The 20466-nt window shown below is 35.4% G+C and overlaps 1 protein-coding gene across 4 annotated transcripts in view; it reads right to left on the bottom strand.

Annotated features, from left to right (window-relative positions):
- Nucleotides 1-20466, bottom strand: part of TOPBP1 (DNA topoisomerase II binding protein 1) — a 77292-nt gene that overhangs the window by 11135 nt on the left and 45691 nt on the right. For all 4 annotated transcript variants that reach the window (XM_033404058.2, XM_033404059.2, XM_004278920.3 and 1 more), the window contains exons 15-27: nt 14709-14882; nt 14507-14616; nt 11800-11923; nt 11061-11207; nt 10841-10943; nt 9059-9251; nt 7433-7653; nt 6468-6634; nt 6118-6229; nt 4082-4245; nt 3412-3549; nt 574-663; nt 275-436 (exon numbers count right to left, since the gene is read on the bottom strand). In XM_033404058.2, coding sequence (XP_033259949.2) covers nt 275-436; nt 574-663; nt 3412-3549; nt 4082-4245; nt 6118-6229; nt 6468-6634; nt 7433-7653; nt 9059-9251; nt 10841-10943; nt 11061-11207; nt 11800-11923; nt 14507-14616; nt 14709-14882 — 1905 coding nt within the window. The remainder of the gene's footprint in view (nt 1-274; nt 437-573; nt 664-3411; nt 3550-4081; nt 4246-6117; nt 6230-6467; nt 6635-7432; nt 7654-9058; nt 9252-10840; nt 10944-11060; nt 11208-11799; nt 11924-14506; nt 14617-14708; nt 14883-20466) is intronic.

Raw genomic sequence — 20466 nt, 5'->3', positions numbered from 1 at the left:
ATCTGCTTTCTTTATATTCCAACATTTTAGAGGGCACTTTTAGAGGTACCCAGATTTTTATACCCATTTCATATTTAACTTCTAGGCTAAATGTTTACATAGGTTTTCATTATTTTAAAAAATAGACTGAAACTGAAAGGGGTTGAATGGGGGAGACTAACAAGAGATTAACAGTCTATGAATAACAAGCCGAGGGTTTTGTTGTGCAGTTATGTCTCTATGCATATAAGCACATTTCTGGTGGTGAGGAGGTCAAGGACAGGATCTTACAAACCTGCATAAGAAAATCAGCAATGTATTCCGTTTTCAAGCAGTACACATTCTGGGCAGCAGCTTCTGCTATATTAACTCCCAAGTCATCTGGTTTTAGTTTATTAAAGTCAGAAAAGAGATGTGTAGCTTCTTTAAATAAAGATACAGAATGACCAGGTAGCACCTAAGGAAAAAACAAAAAGCATCACAATCTATCAGTGTTTCAAAGTAGTTCAACTGTATAATCTACACATAAAGGATTACCATTTCACAAAGCACAGAAAATCAAGAATTGATCACAGCAACCTTGTCAATACAAACCTTTGCTCCTCCTGACTGAAGAAGGCGTTTGAATCCTGCTTCTCGGGACTGATCGACATGTAAAATAACCTTCCACCCACTAAATGCCCCCTACAAATAAAAAAATAATCAGTGTTGAAATTATTTGGAAAAATAAATGACAAAATAATATAAAAAATACATTATTTTCTCTGTCAATGAATAACCTTATAACCTTTACTTCTGATGAACACACTGATAACTATCTTGGTCAGAATACTCTGACACATAGCCATGGTGTCTGGCACACAGCAGCCCATCAATAAATACTTGAAGAATGAAGGAAAATGTTTTAATGATTTGGTAACATTAAAACAAAGCAACGTGACATTTGTTTAGTCTTTTCTACTATTTTTTTCTTAAAACTAATCAAAGGTAGAGCCTAAAGCACAGCTTCTTAGATGAGATGAAGCCTCCAGTTAATATTTCTCTTGAAAATATTTACAAATTTGAAACATAAAATATTTAAGTACAGAATTAGCAATTAACAGAAGCCTGTGGAATTACTTTAAAAGAAAGGGAATCAAGGCTAACAGGGACTTGGAGACAGCAGAGAACTCAGAATATAACACAAAAGATGATATAACTCAGGTTCTTAACCTTTTTGTGAGCCATGGACCCATTTGGAAGTCTAGTAAAACCTATGGATCTGTTCTCTAAATAACTTAAAAAAAATAACAGCTTATATTGAGATGTAATTTCCATACCATATGAATGTTTTTTAAATGTCCAAAATAAAATACAAAGTATTACAAAAGAAACCATTTTATTGAAAAGTATCAAAATGTTTCAAAATTTGTGACATAATAATAGACGTGCTTCTATATTAAACCCATCATAGGGTTGAAAATACGGTTCAGTCAAAAATGCATTAAGGGACTTCCCTGGTGATCCAGTGGTAAAGAGTCTGTCTTCAAATGAAGGGGATGCACGTTCGATCCCTGGTCAGGTCCCAGGGATCCCACATGCCGTGGGGCAACTAAGCCTGTGTGCCACAACTACTGAGCTTGCATGCCTCAACGAGAGAGCCTGCGTGCTGCAAACTACAGCGTCAACATGCTCTGGAACTCACGCGCCACAACTAGGAGCCCATGCACCCTGCGTGCCACAAATAGAGAGAAGCCCGCACGCCAATGAAGAGCCCATGCACTGCAATGAAAGATCCCATGTGCCTCAATGAAGATCTCATGTGCCACAACTAAGATCCAACACAGCCAAAAAAAAAAAAAAAAGCATTTAAATACACCTAACCTACTGAACATCATAGCTTACCAGCCCAGCCTATCTTAAATATGCTCATAACACTTATATTAGTCTGTGGTTGGGCAAAATCATCTAACACAAAGCCAATTTTATAATAAAGTGGTTGAACATCTCATGTAATTTATTGAATGCTATACTGAAAGTGAAAAACAGAATGGTTTTAAGTATATCGGTTGTTTACCCCCATGATCACGTGGCTCACTGGGAGCTGTGGCTGCTGCCTCTGCCCAGTATCACCAGAGAATACTGTACTGCATAATGCTAGCCTGAGAAAAGACCAACATTCAAAATTCAAACTATGGTTTTTACTGAATGTGTATCACTTTTGCACCATCATAAAGTCGAACCATCGCAAGTTGGGGAGGTCTGTATGTACTATTTTAAAGTTGTGACAAACATAAACAGTATTTCAAGTTGCAATCATAATACAAGCAAAAATATCTGATTCCTGTGGGGCAAAATCATAGTACTGTTCATAGTGTTGCGATTTGTTGCCTAGACTTACAATGAAGGAAATGTTAACTTTCAATTAGAGGTTAGTAAAAATAAGGATGTATTTCTTCCCCCATCCAAAGTGTATAGCCTTCCTGGATCCCAATGTTCATTGTAGCACTATTTACAATAGCCAGGACATGGAAGCAAGCTAAATGTCCACCAACAGAGGAATGAATAAAGAAGATGTGGTACATATATATGATGGAATATTACTCAGCCATATAAAGGAACAAAATTGGGTCATTTGTAGAGACGTGGATGGACCTAGAGGCTGTCACAGAGTGAAATAAGTCAGAAAGAGAAAAACAAATACTGTATATTAACGCATATATGTGGAATCTAGAAAAATGGTATAGATGAACTTATTTGCAAAGCAGAGAGACACAGATGTGGAGAATAAACGTATGGATACCAGTGGGGGGAAGGGAGGGGGTGGGATGGATTGGGAGACTGGGATTGACATATATACAGTACTATGTATAAAATAGATAACTAATGAGAACAGAATGTATAGCACAGGGACCTCTTAGTGCTCTGTGGTGACCTAAATGGGAAGGAAATACAAGGAAGAGGGGATATATGTATACATGTGGCTGATTCACTTTGCTGTACAGCAGAAACTAACACAACATTGTAAAGTAACTATACTCCAATAAAAGACAAAACAAAACAAAACAAAAACAAAGTGTATATAGCCTTCCTGAATTTGATCTATAAAACTCCTTTGGGAGAGTCTGTGGACCCCAAGTTGAGAAGCCCTGAAGCTGGATGCTAGAAAGACTCTTTGGAAGAAATACAGTATGGGTCACATTTTACACATATAAATGATTTTTAAGAGAGCTATCAACATTATATATATCTTACTGCTGATCATAATTAGAAGAATTAGGAATCAACACTAAGCTCAATTTAGAATGTCCAAATTAAGTATATCAATCAAGTGATAAAAGACAAATAGAATTATTCTTATTTTGTCAAGCACATTCTCTGAAAAAAAAAATCTGGACTAGTCATGACATCGAATGCCATTTATACTACCTACATAATTATATACGTTAATACCTCAATAATGCCTGATTCTTGTCTTTGCTGGATTTTCTTCCTCCATCTCATCGCTGCAAGTGCTAGTTTTCGTTGCTGTACACTGATTCCAGTCAAAACATCAAGTATGGAACTACTTCCCCATTCATAGTCTTCTTCCTAGAGAATTAGTCCAACAAACTTTTGAGTTCATAGAATATGTCCTCAAAGAATCCACAATCTAATAAGAGTTACAAGCTATACATTCCATTCCTCTAAATACAGAGGATACTAAGTAAGCATCAGTTTATGAGCATGGAGGAAATGTAGATTAATTTGGCTTCGTATGAAAGTCAAGTATATCTGGCTTTTAATTAGAAATCAGAAGAATATTGCATACATTTCTAAGAAACTATATCTTAGCAATTGGTAATAGATTATTGGGCTTCACCTACTGTAAGATGAACTTCACAGAAGGACATGGTCTCAAAAGAGGTATGTATTAACAGCTTGATTACCTGTCTACACAGGCGAGATCCCTGAATGATCTTGATTGAAAACGTCAAAAAGTACACGATAGATATTACTGCAATGGTCAGTTAGGAACCAAAATATTTCAAATAATTAGCTTAATATTTTATGTGCTGGAATCAGTTATTAAGACCTTTACTTTTAAAGAAAAACAACCCTTCACATGAATTTGCATACACACCAGCATGAAGCGCCCAGCAGTCCTGCAAGCTTCAAGGTAGGAGCGATGGAGCACCCACTTCCCAGCTGCCACTGAAGCTAAATACTTCTCGTTTCGAAGTGGATGTCCCACAACAATGTGTGTACAGTTGGGATCAAAGCACTGCTTCTCAATCACTAATCCACCTTGATTAGAAAAAATATAGGTACTTTATTGATTCTTAAATTTTCCTGAGGGAAAATGTACCTCAACTATGCAGAGGAATTATTTATAAACAAAATGTACCAATAAACAAACCCCCTAACATACTTTACATATATTTTTTAATAAAATAATGTTTATTATGAAAATTTAAACTCCAACAGTAGATAAAACAGTAAAATGAACCCCCATACACTGGCTACCATACACTGGCTAAGATTATCAAAATTTCACCATCCTTACTTCAAACTACCCCGTTTTTTGCTTAACCATTTTAAAGCAAATACCAGATATCATTTTAATTTATCCCTATGTATTCAGTATGCATCTCTAAAATACATGGAAATTTTCTCATACAGCTACAATGCCACTATCAGATCTAATATAATTAACAAAAATTCTTTGCTCTCTCAATACTAAATCCTTGTTCAAAGGGGGAAACTATTTCTTCTGCTTTTAGTGGAAATAAGGTCAGTAGACCCACACAGAAGCTTGGGAGGAAAACACTAGGTAAATAGAGATGAAGAAGGTGGGAGCTGAAACCTTTTTCAGATATGTATTATGAAGTCTGACTTTGAGGACAGAAGAAGGCATAAGTAAATGTAAGCTTATGTAAAGCATGGCTTTTGATTACACTTTAGAGGTTAGGCAGAGTATCAAGAACTTTCTAAGATTTCAACAAAACAATGGAACTCCACTCATGCTTTACAGATGACTCTAATAATAGCAACAAGACTTTTTGAGCACTTACTATATACATGCCAGGGACTGTTGAAAGTTGAAAGTATTAACTCATTTAATCCTCACAACTCTATGAACGCACTATTGTTATGTGCAATTTGCACATGAGGACACAGGTACAGAGTAACTCACCCAGAATCACAGTGACAAAAGAATAGGTAAAAATTCCATTCCTAATATCAATATCTAACTCTACATAACAAATTTATTCTGTGACCAACAGAATAAATAGTTCTCCACATCCTTAAAAGGATAGCACTAAATGACATTTAATCTTTTCTTGATGATTCAGGGCCACTATTAAAAACAACCATTATTTCTTAATGTTTTCTCTAGGTCAAGTTGTCATATTAAGTTCTTCCCAGTAATGTTCTTAACTCTATAGGGCTGCTTTGTTCAATACAGTAGCCACTAGCCACATGTGGCTACTGAACACCTGAAGCACAGCCAGTCCAAGTTGAGATGTGCTGTACGTGTAAAATATATCCCAGATTTCAAAGACTTAGTAAGAAAAAAAGGTAAATTATCTCACTGATATTTTATACTAATTACACATTGAATATAATATTTTGCATATACTAGGTTAAATAAAATATATATTTAAAATTAATTTCACCTCTTTCTTTCCACTCTTTAAAATGTAGCTCCTAGAAAGTTTACCTTCCTAGTATGCTGCTTTCAGAATGGTGTCAAATGGAGAGCCTGACAACTAGTGGAATAAGAATGTCACATCAGGAGGAGCTCCTGTCTGGATGTCACTGTACCTTCAACTTCATAAAAATGTAGTTTTAATCATATTTTAAGTCTATAATTCCATTGATTTTGTCCAAGGTTTCAACAATGAACAAATGCTCAAAGCAGCATAAGATTCTTAAACCTTAATGGTTGGTTTCAATTTAAATCTTTAAATCCTATGACCCAGTGACTTTAGATTTAGATTAGAGCTTTATAAAATCAAAGTTCTACTGGTGACTCAGTGTATGGCCTGAGGCAAGTTACCCATCTTTTTAATCTCAATTTCCACAGCTTACAAATGATATCAATAATTAGCTACATTTGACTTCCAAATAAGGTTACTATATGGGACATTTTTGACCTAAGTAAAATACTTGTACCTAGTTTTTCAATCAGATGACAATAATCAATACGTTCTTGAGGATTCAGAGATGACAACTGAAATATGTACTGTTTTTTTAAGTCTTCATGAGTCTCCTCTATCGTTATAATCTGGAATGGAAGAGTTTATTTTAGAAAAAATTAACATTAAAAAGTTATCAGGCCTATGTTCTTTTATAGTGACATTTTACTTAGTCTTCTGAGTTATCAAATATAGAAATAATAATAGAGTGCAAAGAAATGCAGTTTTCAACATTCGATGAACGCTTGATATTGATATCAATAAATTCTGAATGCAGCATAAGAGCAATATCCAAAAGCCTTATCACCAAACTAAGGATAAACGAACCTTTTCTCTAGGGTGTGGAGCCACAGGTGGGTTGGCTAGGGGGAAGGCAATACTGGGGGCTTGAGGCGTAGGGATCAGGTGGCTGTCTTTTATTGGAGTTTCCAGTTCTTCAGAGATCGGGTGTTTTGGGGCTTCAGTCACACATATGTTCTCAGGATCACAGACAGCTGAGGGCAATAAAATGCTGCAGTGTGATGTTATCCAAATACGACTAAGAACAAAGTCTAGGAAATATTCTCATCTGTCTTAGCCAAGATGAAATTAAACACAAATTCTGGAATGTAAAGAGTACATGCAAAAAAAGTAACCTATTTCTAGAGCTTATAATTAAATGCAATTAGTTAGCTTTAAAAGGGCAAATGGCTTCTCTGTGGGTTTGCCTAACCCTTTCTTTAAGTACCATGCTCTCACCAGTAAAATGTAAACAAAATTTTAAAAGTGAGAGCAATTCTACACCTGAAGAAAATCAGAAGCAGAGATAAATCTATATATCTAGTATAGAGATATAATCATGTGAAAGAGAAAGGGGGGGAAAATGACCAATGATGAGAGATGGGAAGTATTTTGTTTTCAAGGTAAAGTCCAAGGAAGTTGGATAGGGAATCCAGAAAGAAACATATACAACTCCAAATGTAGGTATGTGCTGGGTGGAATTCAGAAGAAGACTTAAATGTAACTAAGATGACTGGAAGAAAAACCAAGCATTAACTACACAACGCAAAAAGGACTGGAAAAATGTACAGGGAAAAAAATGCCTAACCCTAAATTTCCAAATTTAAGAATCAAAATATATTTTTCAATTTACCCAAATCTAAGGTTTGGGTTTAAACTTAAAACATCTAGTGAGTTTTTCATTTGCATGTACAATTCAGAGAACCACAGTAACCACAGGTGCTTATCTGTTTATTGTCAAGAGGTCAACATGTACCTAATACAAACAACTAAATAGATTTCTTTCTCATTACCCTGTTCAGCAATTTCTGAATCATGTAAAGGCTCCTGGAAAGGAGAATCCTCCAATTTTTTAACATCAGCCTGAAGCTCAGAGTATTGTGTGGGACAACTAGGCCACTGCAAATTGCTGGCAAGTCTTGCTCTCTCTTCCCTGGCTGTAGGGTCATCCCAAATGATCTGTTCATTTTGGGAGGGCTCTGTGTTGACATCAGGTACTGTTTGACGAGATTGCCTAAGGAATAAAAGTCACAATTTTAGTAACGGATAGCCATAACAAAATCCCACTCATAAATTCTGTAAGTCTTGTAAATTGGTGGTTCACCTTTATATGTCCACCATCTAGCACATAGTAAGCACTTGAAAATACTTATTGAATAAGTGAACTTCGGGAAATTTTTAATTTTTAAAATGTTTCTTCCAGAAACTTATCTGTTTTACCTAGAAAATGAAACACATATTTTGACTGAATGTCCATATATTTAAAACTTCAAAGGGGGAGTTTACTGTCAAGAAATTTTAAAAAATTCTAAATGATTACTGCTTTTAAAAAGGGATTTCTCTTAATTATATAGGCTTAGGGTAACATGGTAATGTTTAGAAACCTGGTTACTTTGCTGACCAGTCAATAGTTGTATTTTTATCACTGGAAATAGTAAGAACTATAATTACACAGGAAGTGTACTATCTACAGGCTGCCTTAAAAGCAGGTCCTTTTGGCTACTGGTAACCAAACCTCCCAGAGTCTAGGTAGAACAGCCTTACAGTGAACTACGGTGAAACATGTTTTTATGGTATAACTGTAACAATTCCACTGGAAAGTAAATAGAATTCCAATATCTTCCTTCACTGTGTATACTGAATATTTCAATTCCATATATATATGGAATCTTAGTAAAAATAATTTGCCAAAGCTGATGGTACTCCCAAAGTGTTCATTTGCCTCAAATACAAGGAAGATGGCCTTTTATTCTCAGAGCTTATTTATTTACTCTGACTTTGACACAAGATTTAGGCCCTCTAAAATGATAAAACATGATCTGGTCTATTAAACAAAAAACCATTTTTGCTCAGTACTCAGATAAAAGAAATAGCCTCATGAAATATACAGTTAATGTAGATAAATGCACAGTTAAATTAATTCAAGATATAAGTACCATAATTCATCAATCAGAGATTTTTCTATCAAGGAAAAGATGAAGTTATTCTACTGAACTTAAGTCACATCACACTAAGATCTGTAATCACCTTCCCTAGAAGACAGATTTATAAAGAGAATACAAAACACATGTAGTTCCAATAAGAAGTAACTGCTTAAATATATATATACACATATATATATGCACTTACTGTTTAATACCAATATTATTTAATTCTAATATTAAGAACTGAGGGGACTATCCATTGAATCCATTTCAAACAAGGCAAACTGGATCTTAAAATCATTTCTTTCTCAGGGGAGGTAATAAAATGTATTACTCATGCCTCACAGGAAGCAGTTGCTTCGTATGGAATTAACCTCTGCTTCCTGTCCCCAAGTAAGAATTCTAGAACTGCCTGGAACAAGAGAAGGAAGAAGGAAAAGTTAGGAAGGAAGGGAGGAAGGAAAAGCTATTCTGCCACCAGCGACAGGTACGGACCTCAGTGCCTCTAGGACTCTACTTCGTCCGCTGCGGGCAGAGCGAGCGCTGTCAGGGGTTGAAGAGGCACTGTTACAACCACTTCTTGAAAGGGAAGTCCTCTGCCCTTGGGGTTTCACTAGTGAAGTTGCAGACATTATCTCCTGCAGCTGCTTTTGAAAGTTCTCTCTCATCTCCAAGGTCTGTGTCAGAGCTTGAAACAAACACAAATACACCAATCAAGGGAAGTTTCTCCTTTCTATCACACCCTATTCACATTAACTATTTTGTCTAGATTTGGTTGAACATAAATTTATTAACTTGACATTTATCAGATACTTACTATAGGCTATAGTAATGTACTAAGACTATGAATCCTGCAGAACATAAAGGCAACCCTTACTACGAGGACTGTAGAGGAAATAATCAGGAAGCCCTTTGCAGACACTGTGCTAAGGACCCACAGTCGTCATCCTTTTGTAGAGCTCCCTGCCTGCTTCTGACCCTCTCATATTCTGTACTACACCAAGGTACATTACAGTCATTTATGATTTTCCCCTATGGTCCTCAAAAACACAGACCACAACATACTTATCTTTGGTTTCCTTGTAGACTAAACATTGAAGTAGGTACTAAATAAAGATTTTTGGAATGAACACAGTGGGACTAACTAAACAGGTAAATCATAGACAGGAAAAGCTATGGTAGGGTGAGAAAAATAGAAAATATTAATCCATTAAAAAGAGGACACCTATAGATATAAGGTTATTCAATGCTGTACTCTTTATAACAGCAAGAAATTAGAAATAAACTACATTCCCATCAACAAAGAACTGGCTAAATAAAGTGGGCCATTCATACTGTGAATACTATACAGTTGCCAAAAAAAGGGAAAATGACTGAAAAAGATCCTATGTACTAATAAAGACACTCCACAGGTAGAACTGCTAAATAAAAAGATCAGGATCAAAGTATAAAACAGAATATACAATAGTCAGTATTTACGCATTTTTTTAAAAGTGGGGAAGGAGAAAACTTATTTATTTATTTTTGGCTGTGTTGGGCCTTCGTTGCCGCGCACGGGCTTTCTCTAGTTGTGGCGAGCGGGGGCTACTCTTTGTTGCGGTGCACGGGCTTCTCATTGCGGTGCCTTCTCTTGTTGCGGAGCACGGGCTCTAGGTGTGCAGGCTCAGTAGCTGTGGCACACAGGCTTAGCTGCTCTGCGGCATGTGGGATCTTCCCGGACCAGGGCTCGAACCCATGTCCCCTGCATTAGCAGGTGGATTCTTAACCACTGCACCACCAGGGAAGTCCCAGAAAACATGTTTGATTGTACGCATGAAACAGCTCTAGAAGGCTCCATAAGAAAATAACATCAGAAGGGTGGGAGAAACTTTTCACACCTCCTTCTGCACCTTTAAAACCATGTGAATTTATGTTAAAATATATTGTGCACATAATAAAACTTTTTGAAAGTCACTGAAAGGAACTGAACCAAAGGACAAATGTTTAAAAAATTACCAACTCCACCTACCTTTAATAGAATAGGGCTGTGTCACACTAACTCTGTAAAATACCTAGTTCCACACATTTCACAGGTTTCACACTAAAATCACTTAAAGCTTTGTTAACTATTACTTAATGATTGGCATGGAACCTCAATTCAGTCCTCAAATATATGCTTTACTTGTATTCAGCAACATAGAAAAAAACTTTTATTTGTCCATCTGATGCAAAGGAAGCATTCCATATTAAAGATACATATTTATAAATTTTTTTTGTTTATAATTTGAAATATTTTACCTCCTTTAGAGTCATTCCTGCCATTTCCATTTGATGTTGCTGGTTCTTTATTACTGGTAGTCATACTGTCTATATCATTTTCTTCTACAGGCAAATGATCTGGCTATTGAAGGAGAAAAATTACCATTTCTCAAACCAAGCCCAGTATAAGGTTTCATAGCAGTATATGATTGTACATTCAGCTTAAAGAGGGGGTAAATGTATCATCGATATCATCTACCTCATCATCCTTCGTTGTCAAATCAGCTGAGAGTAGTCGGTTATTACAAAGTCTGCCATCTTGCACTGCACTGATATCCAAGCTCATTTTGGGATTATAAGTATGTGGATAAAGAGATTCAGGAAGATGTTTATACTCTTGGGCACACTGCAATACAATGGTGTGCTTTAAAACAGGACTGAAAAAAAATCTTAGCAAATAAGTGATGTTAAGTAGAATAAAGACAGCCAATACATTATGTTTTAAGATGGCAAGAGTCCACAAAATTAAAGTTTTGAAAAGTAGCTGACACTTAAAAATCCCATCAAATGACAAACTGTCCTCACTTTTTAAATGTCATGTCCACTAAAGTATAAAATCTAATTCTATTTCTATGCTTTTGCCAAGGTATCTATCACATTCCAGGCAATACCCAGAAAGAAAAGGAAAGGGAAGAAGAGGAAAGAAAAGAAGCTGTATTGGCATGCTAAATTAATTCTCCTCAAATTATTATAAAATTTTCTTTCATACCATTTTTAATTAGCAAAAAGAATCAGAGACTCTGAAAGAGTACCCATTAAAGACTCGTTAAGCATTTAAGGATTAAAGATCTTAATTTTTTGATGCCAAAGATATGAAATGTGTAATTAACTAAGGTTATCGAACTTGTTTACATACAAAGAAATGGGTTTGTGCCTTGAAATACTGTTTACATGCATTTTCATTTAACAGGGAGGGGAGGGAAAAAAGTATGGCTTACTTCTAAAAGCCAGTGCTCTGAAACAATGTGTATTCCTCTCTCTTTTACAGATTTATACTCCCGATTAGTGTCATTTGGTCTCCCTTGATAAATGAAATGAGTCACTGTCTCATCAAAACTCCACCTGAAACAAGCAAACACACACAAAAATGAATACCTGAGAGAAATAACTACATTTGTTTAAGATGATCATTACTGTCTATAAACAGAATACTCTGACCTTCTCAAAACTTTCAAGAACCAGAGTAAGCAAAAAACATTAAATGACAGGCTCCACTTTCATTGTCAAATTTTATACATATATCTCTAGGTATATAAATGCAGAGACATATTTAGAAGGATATTCTTGAAAATATTACTTTCCTTTGTATACTTTTCTAAATTTTCAATTTTCTTTTATAATATCATTTTATAAAGGTGATATAACAATAAAAGTATTTTCAAGTTAATGAAATGGCAAAGCATCCAATCTGTCTTCCAGTTGTTGGCAGTCACTATTCACTGTACATTTGCTCTGTGCCCCATAACACACTGTACTTTACATAGCATTATTTCATCCATTCCTCACAACAATCCTAAAACAATGTATTATTTTACTCATTTAACAGATAAGAAAACTGAAGGGCATGGTTAAAGTAACCTGTTCAAGGATATTCAGTGAATAAGAGGTAGAGCCAGTTTTGACTTCAAAACTCACACTCTTAGCTATTACATTATGCTCCTGATTTCTTTCCATTTAATATTTTCTTGATTATTTTAGGAAAATAATCTAAAAAAGTAAAATATGTCATCCTTCAAAAGATCAAGTAAAAACCAAGGAGGAAATAAAAAGTGTAATTCTAAATGTAATCACCAAAATAAAGGGAGGTTTCTCTTTATGGATACCTAACATACTTCCCATTTCCTAATTAAGAAATATCTCTGAACGTGTTTTTTTTTTTTTTTTTGCCACGTCGCTCGGCTTGCGGGATCTCAGTTCCCCGACCAGGGACTGAATCCTGGCCACAGCAGTGAACGCCCAGAATCCTAACCACTAGACCACCAGGGAACTCCTATTTCTGAACTTTTTAAATAGCCAAGTTAAACAAATTAAGAAGGAATATTCCCTCCTAAATTATATTATAAACATTCTATTTCTCACTGTCCATGTGTCCTTAGAAATAATAGTGAAAAACCCCCTGCTAATTGAATTGCCAGTCTTTCTAATAATTGTTTCTATTTCTGCTGTGAGGTAAAACAGTAAAATGTAAATAAATTATCAAGATAATTCAAAAAAAAAAGGAATATCTTTTGCCTGAATCATCTTGGTTTACTACTATCTGACTCCACTGTGATAATACAAAAACTGTGCCTTTTAGTCCTTCAAGAACAGACCATCAATGGTTATAGACAGTAGATGGAGATAGATCAGGAGTTGGCAAATTTTTTCTTTCTTTCTTTCCTTTTTTTTTGGCTGCACTGCATAGCATGCAGGATCCTAGTTCCCCAACCAGGGATGGAACCTGTACCCCCAGTAGTGGAAGTGCAGTCTTAACCACTAGACCACCAGGGAATTCCCAGGACTGGCATTTTAAATCTTATAGAAACACAAGTCATATATGTTCCTTTTAAATCTTACATCAAGTCCACATCCAAATGGAATACTGAAGGAAGCATTCAATTTTGACAAATATGAATACTCTCATAGGGCTACTGTGAGAATGAAATGAGATAATACTTGCCTCATACTAAGCCCTCAGCAACTAGTAATATAAATATAATAGTAATTATATAACATTAGACAATTACATAATCATTATTATAGAATAATATGTCTATAAAATAGACAATACAAATAATAGTTATAATAAGTAAGAAACCTTTACCCTTCGACAATAGATGAATTAACACTAAGGTGCTTATAACTATCACAGACCCATTTTATTTTTACATTCTCCTGATCTAATTTCTTTATCAAAAAGAAAGATAACTGAAATGACTTACCAAAGGGAAAGATAAAGCTAATCATGTTCCTCAAACTGTTTGTTACTTGTAAAACCAATCATTGTGCTATCTATGAATGGCTGAAAACAGGTGATCAAGAAAGCAAGCTCCACAGACAATGGAGGAATACAATCAATTCAGGATTGGCCGGAATAGGCAAGGGTCTCTCATTCCCTGATACTGATGCCATTTATGCTAGAGACCTGTCTCTAGTTTGGCTGTCAGGTTGAGAGTGGATCTGATAAACTATGCCTCCAGAGTAGTAAAAATGATAGAAATTCAAACATGCTCAAAAAGACACTTTTAACTCAGGAGTGCTGCAGTACTTAGTACTACTTACAGAAAGGTTCTAATTTGAAAATCACTAAGAAACATGCTTAATGTCAGACCTAAATGTATTACTAGACTATAAACTCCTTGAAGACAAGGATTTTTTTCTAGATTATACTCATTCATGGATCCCAAGTTTTTAGAATAGTGAGTGGCACAAAATAAGTTCTCATATATTTGTTAAACATGCCCTAAAAACATACTTGTAAGAGTGAATTGATATGGGAGAGAATATTTTAAAAGGATGTGCTAAATTAAAAATCAATTGGAGAGATTTTGTAGATAATATGACAAACTAAAAGTCAAAATAATGTTTTTTGTAGATGCTCACAACAGTTTTAGGTTTCCCTATAAATTTAGGCCGTACCACCAAACAGAAAGATGAACCAACTACCTGTAGTCTGCACCTAGAGAGGCTGCAATCCCATTTAGTTCACTCTGCTTCTTACTGAGTTTTTTACTAACACATACCACTACCTTGTGAAGTGGCTTTGGAGCTTCTTCCTGCCCATGGAAAATAAAAGAAACAGATCAACGATTATTGTTTTAAGTGTTTTTTATCTAAAACTTCCTTATAATGAGAGATTTAATTCTACCTTTTCTGACTGGGCATCTTTCAGTTGAGGGCTGGCAGAAAGAGCGACAGTATTTCGAGAGCTATTTGCCAAAGCAAGTTTCAAGTTTCTGACAATGACTTCTGAGAGTGGTGTACTCAGTTTCCTTTTCTGCTGGCTGGGACCTCCTGGAGTTTCCAAGGCTGCAAGTGCATCCTGTATGTATGGAGGGGGAGAGGGAGAAAGGAAGAGAGGAAAAGGAGAAGAAAAGGAGAGAGAAAGGAAGAAGAGGGGAGAGAAGGGAAGAGAGAGAGGTAAACAGAAAAAGGAAAAAGGGAGAAAAAAGAGGTAAAGAGAGAAAGGGAATAATCCTCAATATTAATTGGATTATAGTTTTAACCTCCTCCAGTTTTCCTCTAAACAACAATAAAAAGACTGAACTAGTATCTATTATGAAGAAAAGAAATTTCATACTGTCCAGCAAATTAGTTCAAAGAGACTGACAAGTTTACATTTTCAGCAGCACTTACCACATTTGTCTGATCTTAGAGTTGAAGTTGGTTAAAATTAATGATACCAAAAAACAAAATAAATGAACAAGTAAACAAACAAAACACACAGACGGAAACAAGTAAGCAAGGATGGATATAAATAAGACATGAACTATAAAGAAGGTTAAAAAGTTAGATTGAGCTGAGAATTGTGAAAAATCTTCAAAGGTACAAAATGTATTCCTGTTCCCAAGCCACCCACAATTCCCTCGTGAGCAGAGGCCACTGCTGTCCAGGGCTTGTGCTCATTCTCTTTCCCATCTACATAGTATTCCATGTATACAGCAGTAAGTATTTAACCAGTGCTCAACTGATGAATATTTAGATTAACAATCTTTTGCCAGTATAACAATGTAGTGAATAACCTTGTACACACACATTTTGTACACACAAGAGTAAAGGGAACCATTTAAGCAAAATGTGCGCACCAACACTGACATTCTCATGAGCAAAGCATTAGTGTTTCCCAACATGCTTGACAGCACAGTGGGTAATCAGATTTTTCTTTTTTGCCAATCTGATAGGTTAAAAAATATATCTGCATGCTTTAATTTTCCATCCTCTTATAGTGAATGAGATTAAACATCTTCATGCATGTATAGTTTTCCATCCTCTTATACTGAATGAGATTAAACACCTTCATGCATGTATAATATTTCTATTCAATTTTTTGTGACAGATATCTCTTCCTATCCTTCGCTTATTTTCCCATTAGGTTATTAGTCTATTTATAAAATCTGCATAGTTGAATGTAGAGAATTTTTTAATGCTGTCAAATTCATATGAATCTTTTATTTCTTTTGGTATTATGTTATAGTTAGAAAGGCCTTCCTCACAATGGAATTATTTAAAAACAAACTCACTCTCTCATGGCCTGTTCTAGTATTTTTATGCCTTCCTTTCTTGTACTTAAGTATCGGATCCTCTGAAATTCATTCTGATGTAAGGTTTGAGGTTTTATCCTAACTGTTTTCTCAGATGGCTACCCAGTTGTCTGATTTGAATGTCCCCTTAGTCATATAATGCATTCTTCTATCTATGGGGTGTAATCTTCTGCATTGATTTGATTATTCATGTAACAATAACACACTGCTTCAATTACTGAAGCTCTATAAGATGTTTTAATAATTAGTAGGGCTAGTGCCTTCCCTTAATTATTCTTTTCAGAATTTTTATACTATTTCTGCTTACATTTTTAATAGGATCTATATTATCTTTTTAGATCTTTAGGATGTTTAATCTTTTTTTTGAGAACATGGTAAGGCTTTCTATTTGCAAAAGTTTTTTTTTTGTTTTTTTTTTTTAAATTTCTCTGCAGCATTTAAAAGAATTCTTCATATACAAAAGAAATCAGAGCTCCCACACCATGTCTACCCGCCTTCTGAACCTATGCCATGAGCACTGCTTTCCTTCTGGTACTTTCCCCCCCTTAAACATTAGATCCCAACTCCTCTCACTAATTCTCCCCTCTCATCTGCACCATCAACTGGATCTCTACTGATCCATCACATTGGCATAGTTATTTCTTCCATTATAAAAACAAAACAACCTTCTTTTGATCATACTTTGCCCTACAGCTAGCACCCCATTTCTTGATTCCCCTTTACAGTAAGACTCCTCAAACGCATAGTTTATAGTCAATGTCCCGAACTCTTCCCACATTCCTGTAGGAACCCACTTGCTTCCACCTCCACAATGTCACAATAACCCTTATTGTTAAGATCACCAGCGTCCACAATGCCAAATCCCGTGGTCAACTTTCTATTCTCACCTTTGTTGATCTTTCAGCAGCATCTGACATAGTGAACTACTCCTTCCTCAATACTTTCTTACTTGGTCTCTAAGACAATCTCTAGGCTTTCTCTTCCCTCACTGGTGGCTCCTCTCAGTCTCCTTTGCTGTTTCCTTCTCTAAATGTGAGCCCCTATGGGTGTTCCTTAGACCTTTTCTCTTTTCTTCTTCTGCTCTCTTGGCATCTCTTCTTATATGGCTTTAAATATTACCTACAAACTCGGATCTCCAAATTTCTTTCTCTAGCCCAGACCACTCACCATTCCTCAAACTCCAGACTTTATGTGTAACTGCCTATCTGACAAAGTACTTGGATGTCTAACAGGCATCTCAAACTTTATGTGTCCAAAACACGAGCTCTTGATCTTTAGGCTCCAATCCCAAAGCATTCTATTCAACTCAGTTGACTGGCAGCTCCATTTTTCTAATCTGAGACCAAAATTCAGAGAAGCCAAATTCTAAACATTTAAAAACTCACCATGTATTAGGGAAAATTGATTGAGAATGATCAATATCTACACATATCCTTGTAAAACTATTAGACTTTAAAAATAAAAGAAAAATCCACATGGCTTTCAGGCAAAAGGAAATAATTTACAAAGACAACATAATTAGATTGGCATTACAATTTTCAAAAACAACATACATAAAAGCAAGGTAGGGCTTCCCTGGTGGCGCAGTGGTTGAGAGTCCGCCTGCCGACGCAGGGGACATGGGTTCGTGCCCCGGTCTGGGAAGATCCCACATGCTGCGGAGCGGCTGGGCCCGTGAGCCATGGCTGCTGAGCCTGTGTGTCCGGAGCCTGTGCTCCACAACGGGAGAGGCCACAACAGTGAGAGGTCCGCATACCGCAAAAAAAAAAAAAAAAAAAAGCAAGGTAGCAGTGGACCAGCATTTTCAGGAAACTCAAGGGAAAAAAAAAAAAAGCAAACCAAGAATAGTACATCTGAACAATTTGTTGAAGAATCAAGGCCTTAGTAAAAGTTTTAAAGGTGCAGAACTTCATTCCTACCAAAAGAGGACAGGGAAGCTTCACAAAGGACAGACAGTGAGCATTTCATATATTTAAATGCAGAGTTAAGATTAAAACAAGGGTGAGGGCCATGGGTTGAAGAATATATAAACATTTTATTTTCTGACAAAGTAGACAAATGTAACTAAAAATAGTGGAAGAGAGAAAAGGTGGAAACAGAATAAGATCATTGACTGCAATAGAAGCAGTAAGCAGGGGATCTAGACATAATTTAAAACTGTCATATAAAAGGTTAAGAAGGGGGATTAAGAACACTATAAGAAACCATGAGGCTAAAACAAACACTTTCCTAAATACCAAAAGGAAAAAAAAAAACACAAAGAGGACACAATAAGTGAAGAAACATATAATAAAAATATATAAAACATAATCACAAAGCAATTACAATATAATATATGACAGAAATGAGACCAAATACAATATAAGTCATATTAAATGTGAATGTGCTTAACCTGCCTAACTGAAACATTTTCAAAATGGCTCAAAAAGCAAACCCAACTCTATGCTGTATACAGGAGACCTACTTAAAACACAGCAATCCAAAAAGGCTAAAAATGAAGGAATGCACAGATTTATAAGGGAAATGAAAACAGTAAGAGAGAAGCGATTGAAATCCTGATACCAAAGTACACTTCAAGCCAAAAGCATTAAATGAGACAAAGGACACATTCCTACTTACATAACAGTTATGAATATCTATGCACTAAGTAATACTGCAATTATCTATTCAAAACAAAAACCACATCAGATGCAGGGAGAAATTAAAAACACACCAATATTAGGAAACTTGAAAATACCACTTAGTATAAGAAGAGTTAAATGAAAAAATAGTAAAGGATATAAAAGATCTAAACAATATAATCAATATGTCAGACTTTTATCTATAGAGAGAAAACCCTGATAAAGAATATATCTTATCAAAGAATGTTCTCAAAAATCAAAGAATGTTCTCAAAAACTGCTCATATATCAGGGTACAAAGAAAAGATCAGTAAGTTCTGTGAAGTAGAAATATTACAAACAAAAGTCTGATCACAATGCAATAAAACTAGAAATTAAAAATGAAACAAACAAAATCCTTCCATCTGGAAATTAATGAAAACTCTACATATCTGAGTAAAAGGTTATATGAGTATTCCTTATACTATTTTTATTTTGCAACTTCTTGTAAGTTAGGAATTATTTCCAAGTATAATATTAAAAAAAAAAAAACTTATAATACTTCTTTGGCAAGGATGGGGAAACTGGGTGCTCAATACACTATTGGTGGAAGTATAAACTGGTACAACCATTTGGACAGCCTGTCAGTCTCTACTGAAGGTGAAAGATGACCCAGCGATTTCACTTCTAGGTATATACCAAAAAGCAAAGCATGTATACATATTCCAAGAGACATGCACAAGAATGTTCATAGTAGTCCTATTTGTAAGAGCAAAAAACTAGTAACCACCTAAATGCCCATCAACAGTAGACTGAATATGTAAATTGTGATATATCCATATACTGGATTATTACACAGTAATAAAATCAATGAATTATAGAGATAGCAACATGGACAAATCTTCTAAATGAAGGTTGAACAAAAATAGACAGACTCATAATACATGTTATGATTCCACCTATTTAAAAGTGAAAAACAAGCATAACAAAGCTAGTGGTAGAAGTCAGGAGTATTACCTTTGGGGAGGAAGGAGGAAGAAGTGATGGGAAGGGGGGACTTGAGGAAGATTCTATAGAATTGGCAATGATCTCTTTCTGAATATGTATTGTGTCTTCCCAACTGTTAACACTAATGTTTCATTTATCAGCACATTTGTTGTACTTTTCTGGATGTGTGTCAATTAAAAATTAAGTTAAATAAGGGGCGCTTTTTATTGTGAGGGCTAATGTATGTTCAATTTTGTGACCCATATGGAATCATGGGCCCTTGTTTTCAGAGAAAAAATTCAAAATACCATATTACATCAATTTGAAGAACCACTGATTATAAGATGAAGAACTATTTTATATATCACAAAAGACAGAGAGAGAGAGACACTGCTAAATACACTATGACTAAACAATGAAACCTTTAAATGTGTTTTGTACCTTCACTGAGACTATTTCTATTTCAGAACCATCAGCTTTTCACTGCAAGGTAGAAGAATGGTCTCAATGACTAGAAATATTTCTACTATCTTCTTGTCTCCTAATATTATTTCATTTACTATTCAAAGAGTCTATGAGCTTTGAGACCTTGGAAATCATCTAGATATGCTCCATGATTTTACAGACTGGGATAATGAAACCCAAAGAGGTTGACTCGCCTTAAAAGGCTGCAAGAGGAAAAGCAGAGGCCTGACTCTAGATCTTGCAGTTCCCAAACCAGTGGTTTTCCTCTACTTCTTAAGGCACAAGGAACAGTGTTAATCACAGCACAAAATGTT

This window comes from Orcinus orca, chromosome 5 (assembly GCF_937001465.1).
Source record: "Orcinus orca chromosome 5, mOrcOrc1.1, whole genome shotgun sequence".
In the NCBI taxonomy this organism is placed as follows: Eukaryota; Metazoa; Chordata; class Mammalia; order Artiodactyla; family Delphinidae; genus Orcinus; species Orcinus orca.
The sequence above is the reverse complement of the archived record's forward strand: the minus strand, read 5'-3'. Positions and strand labels throughout refer to the sequence as shown.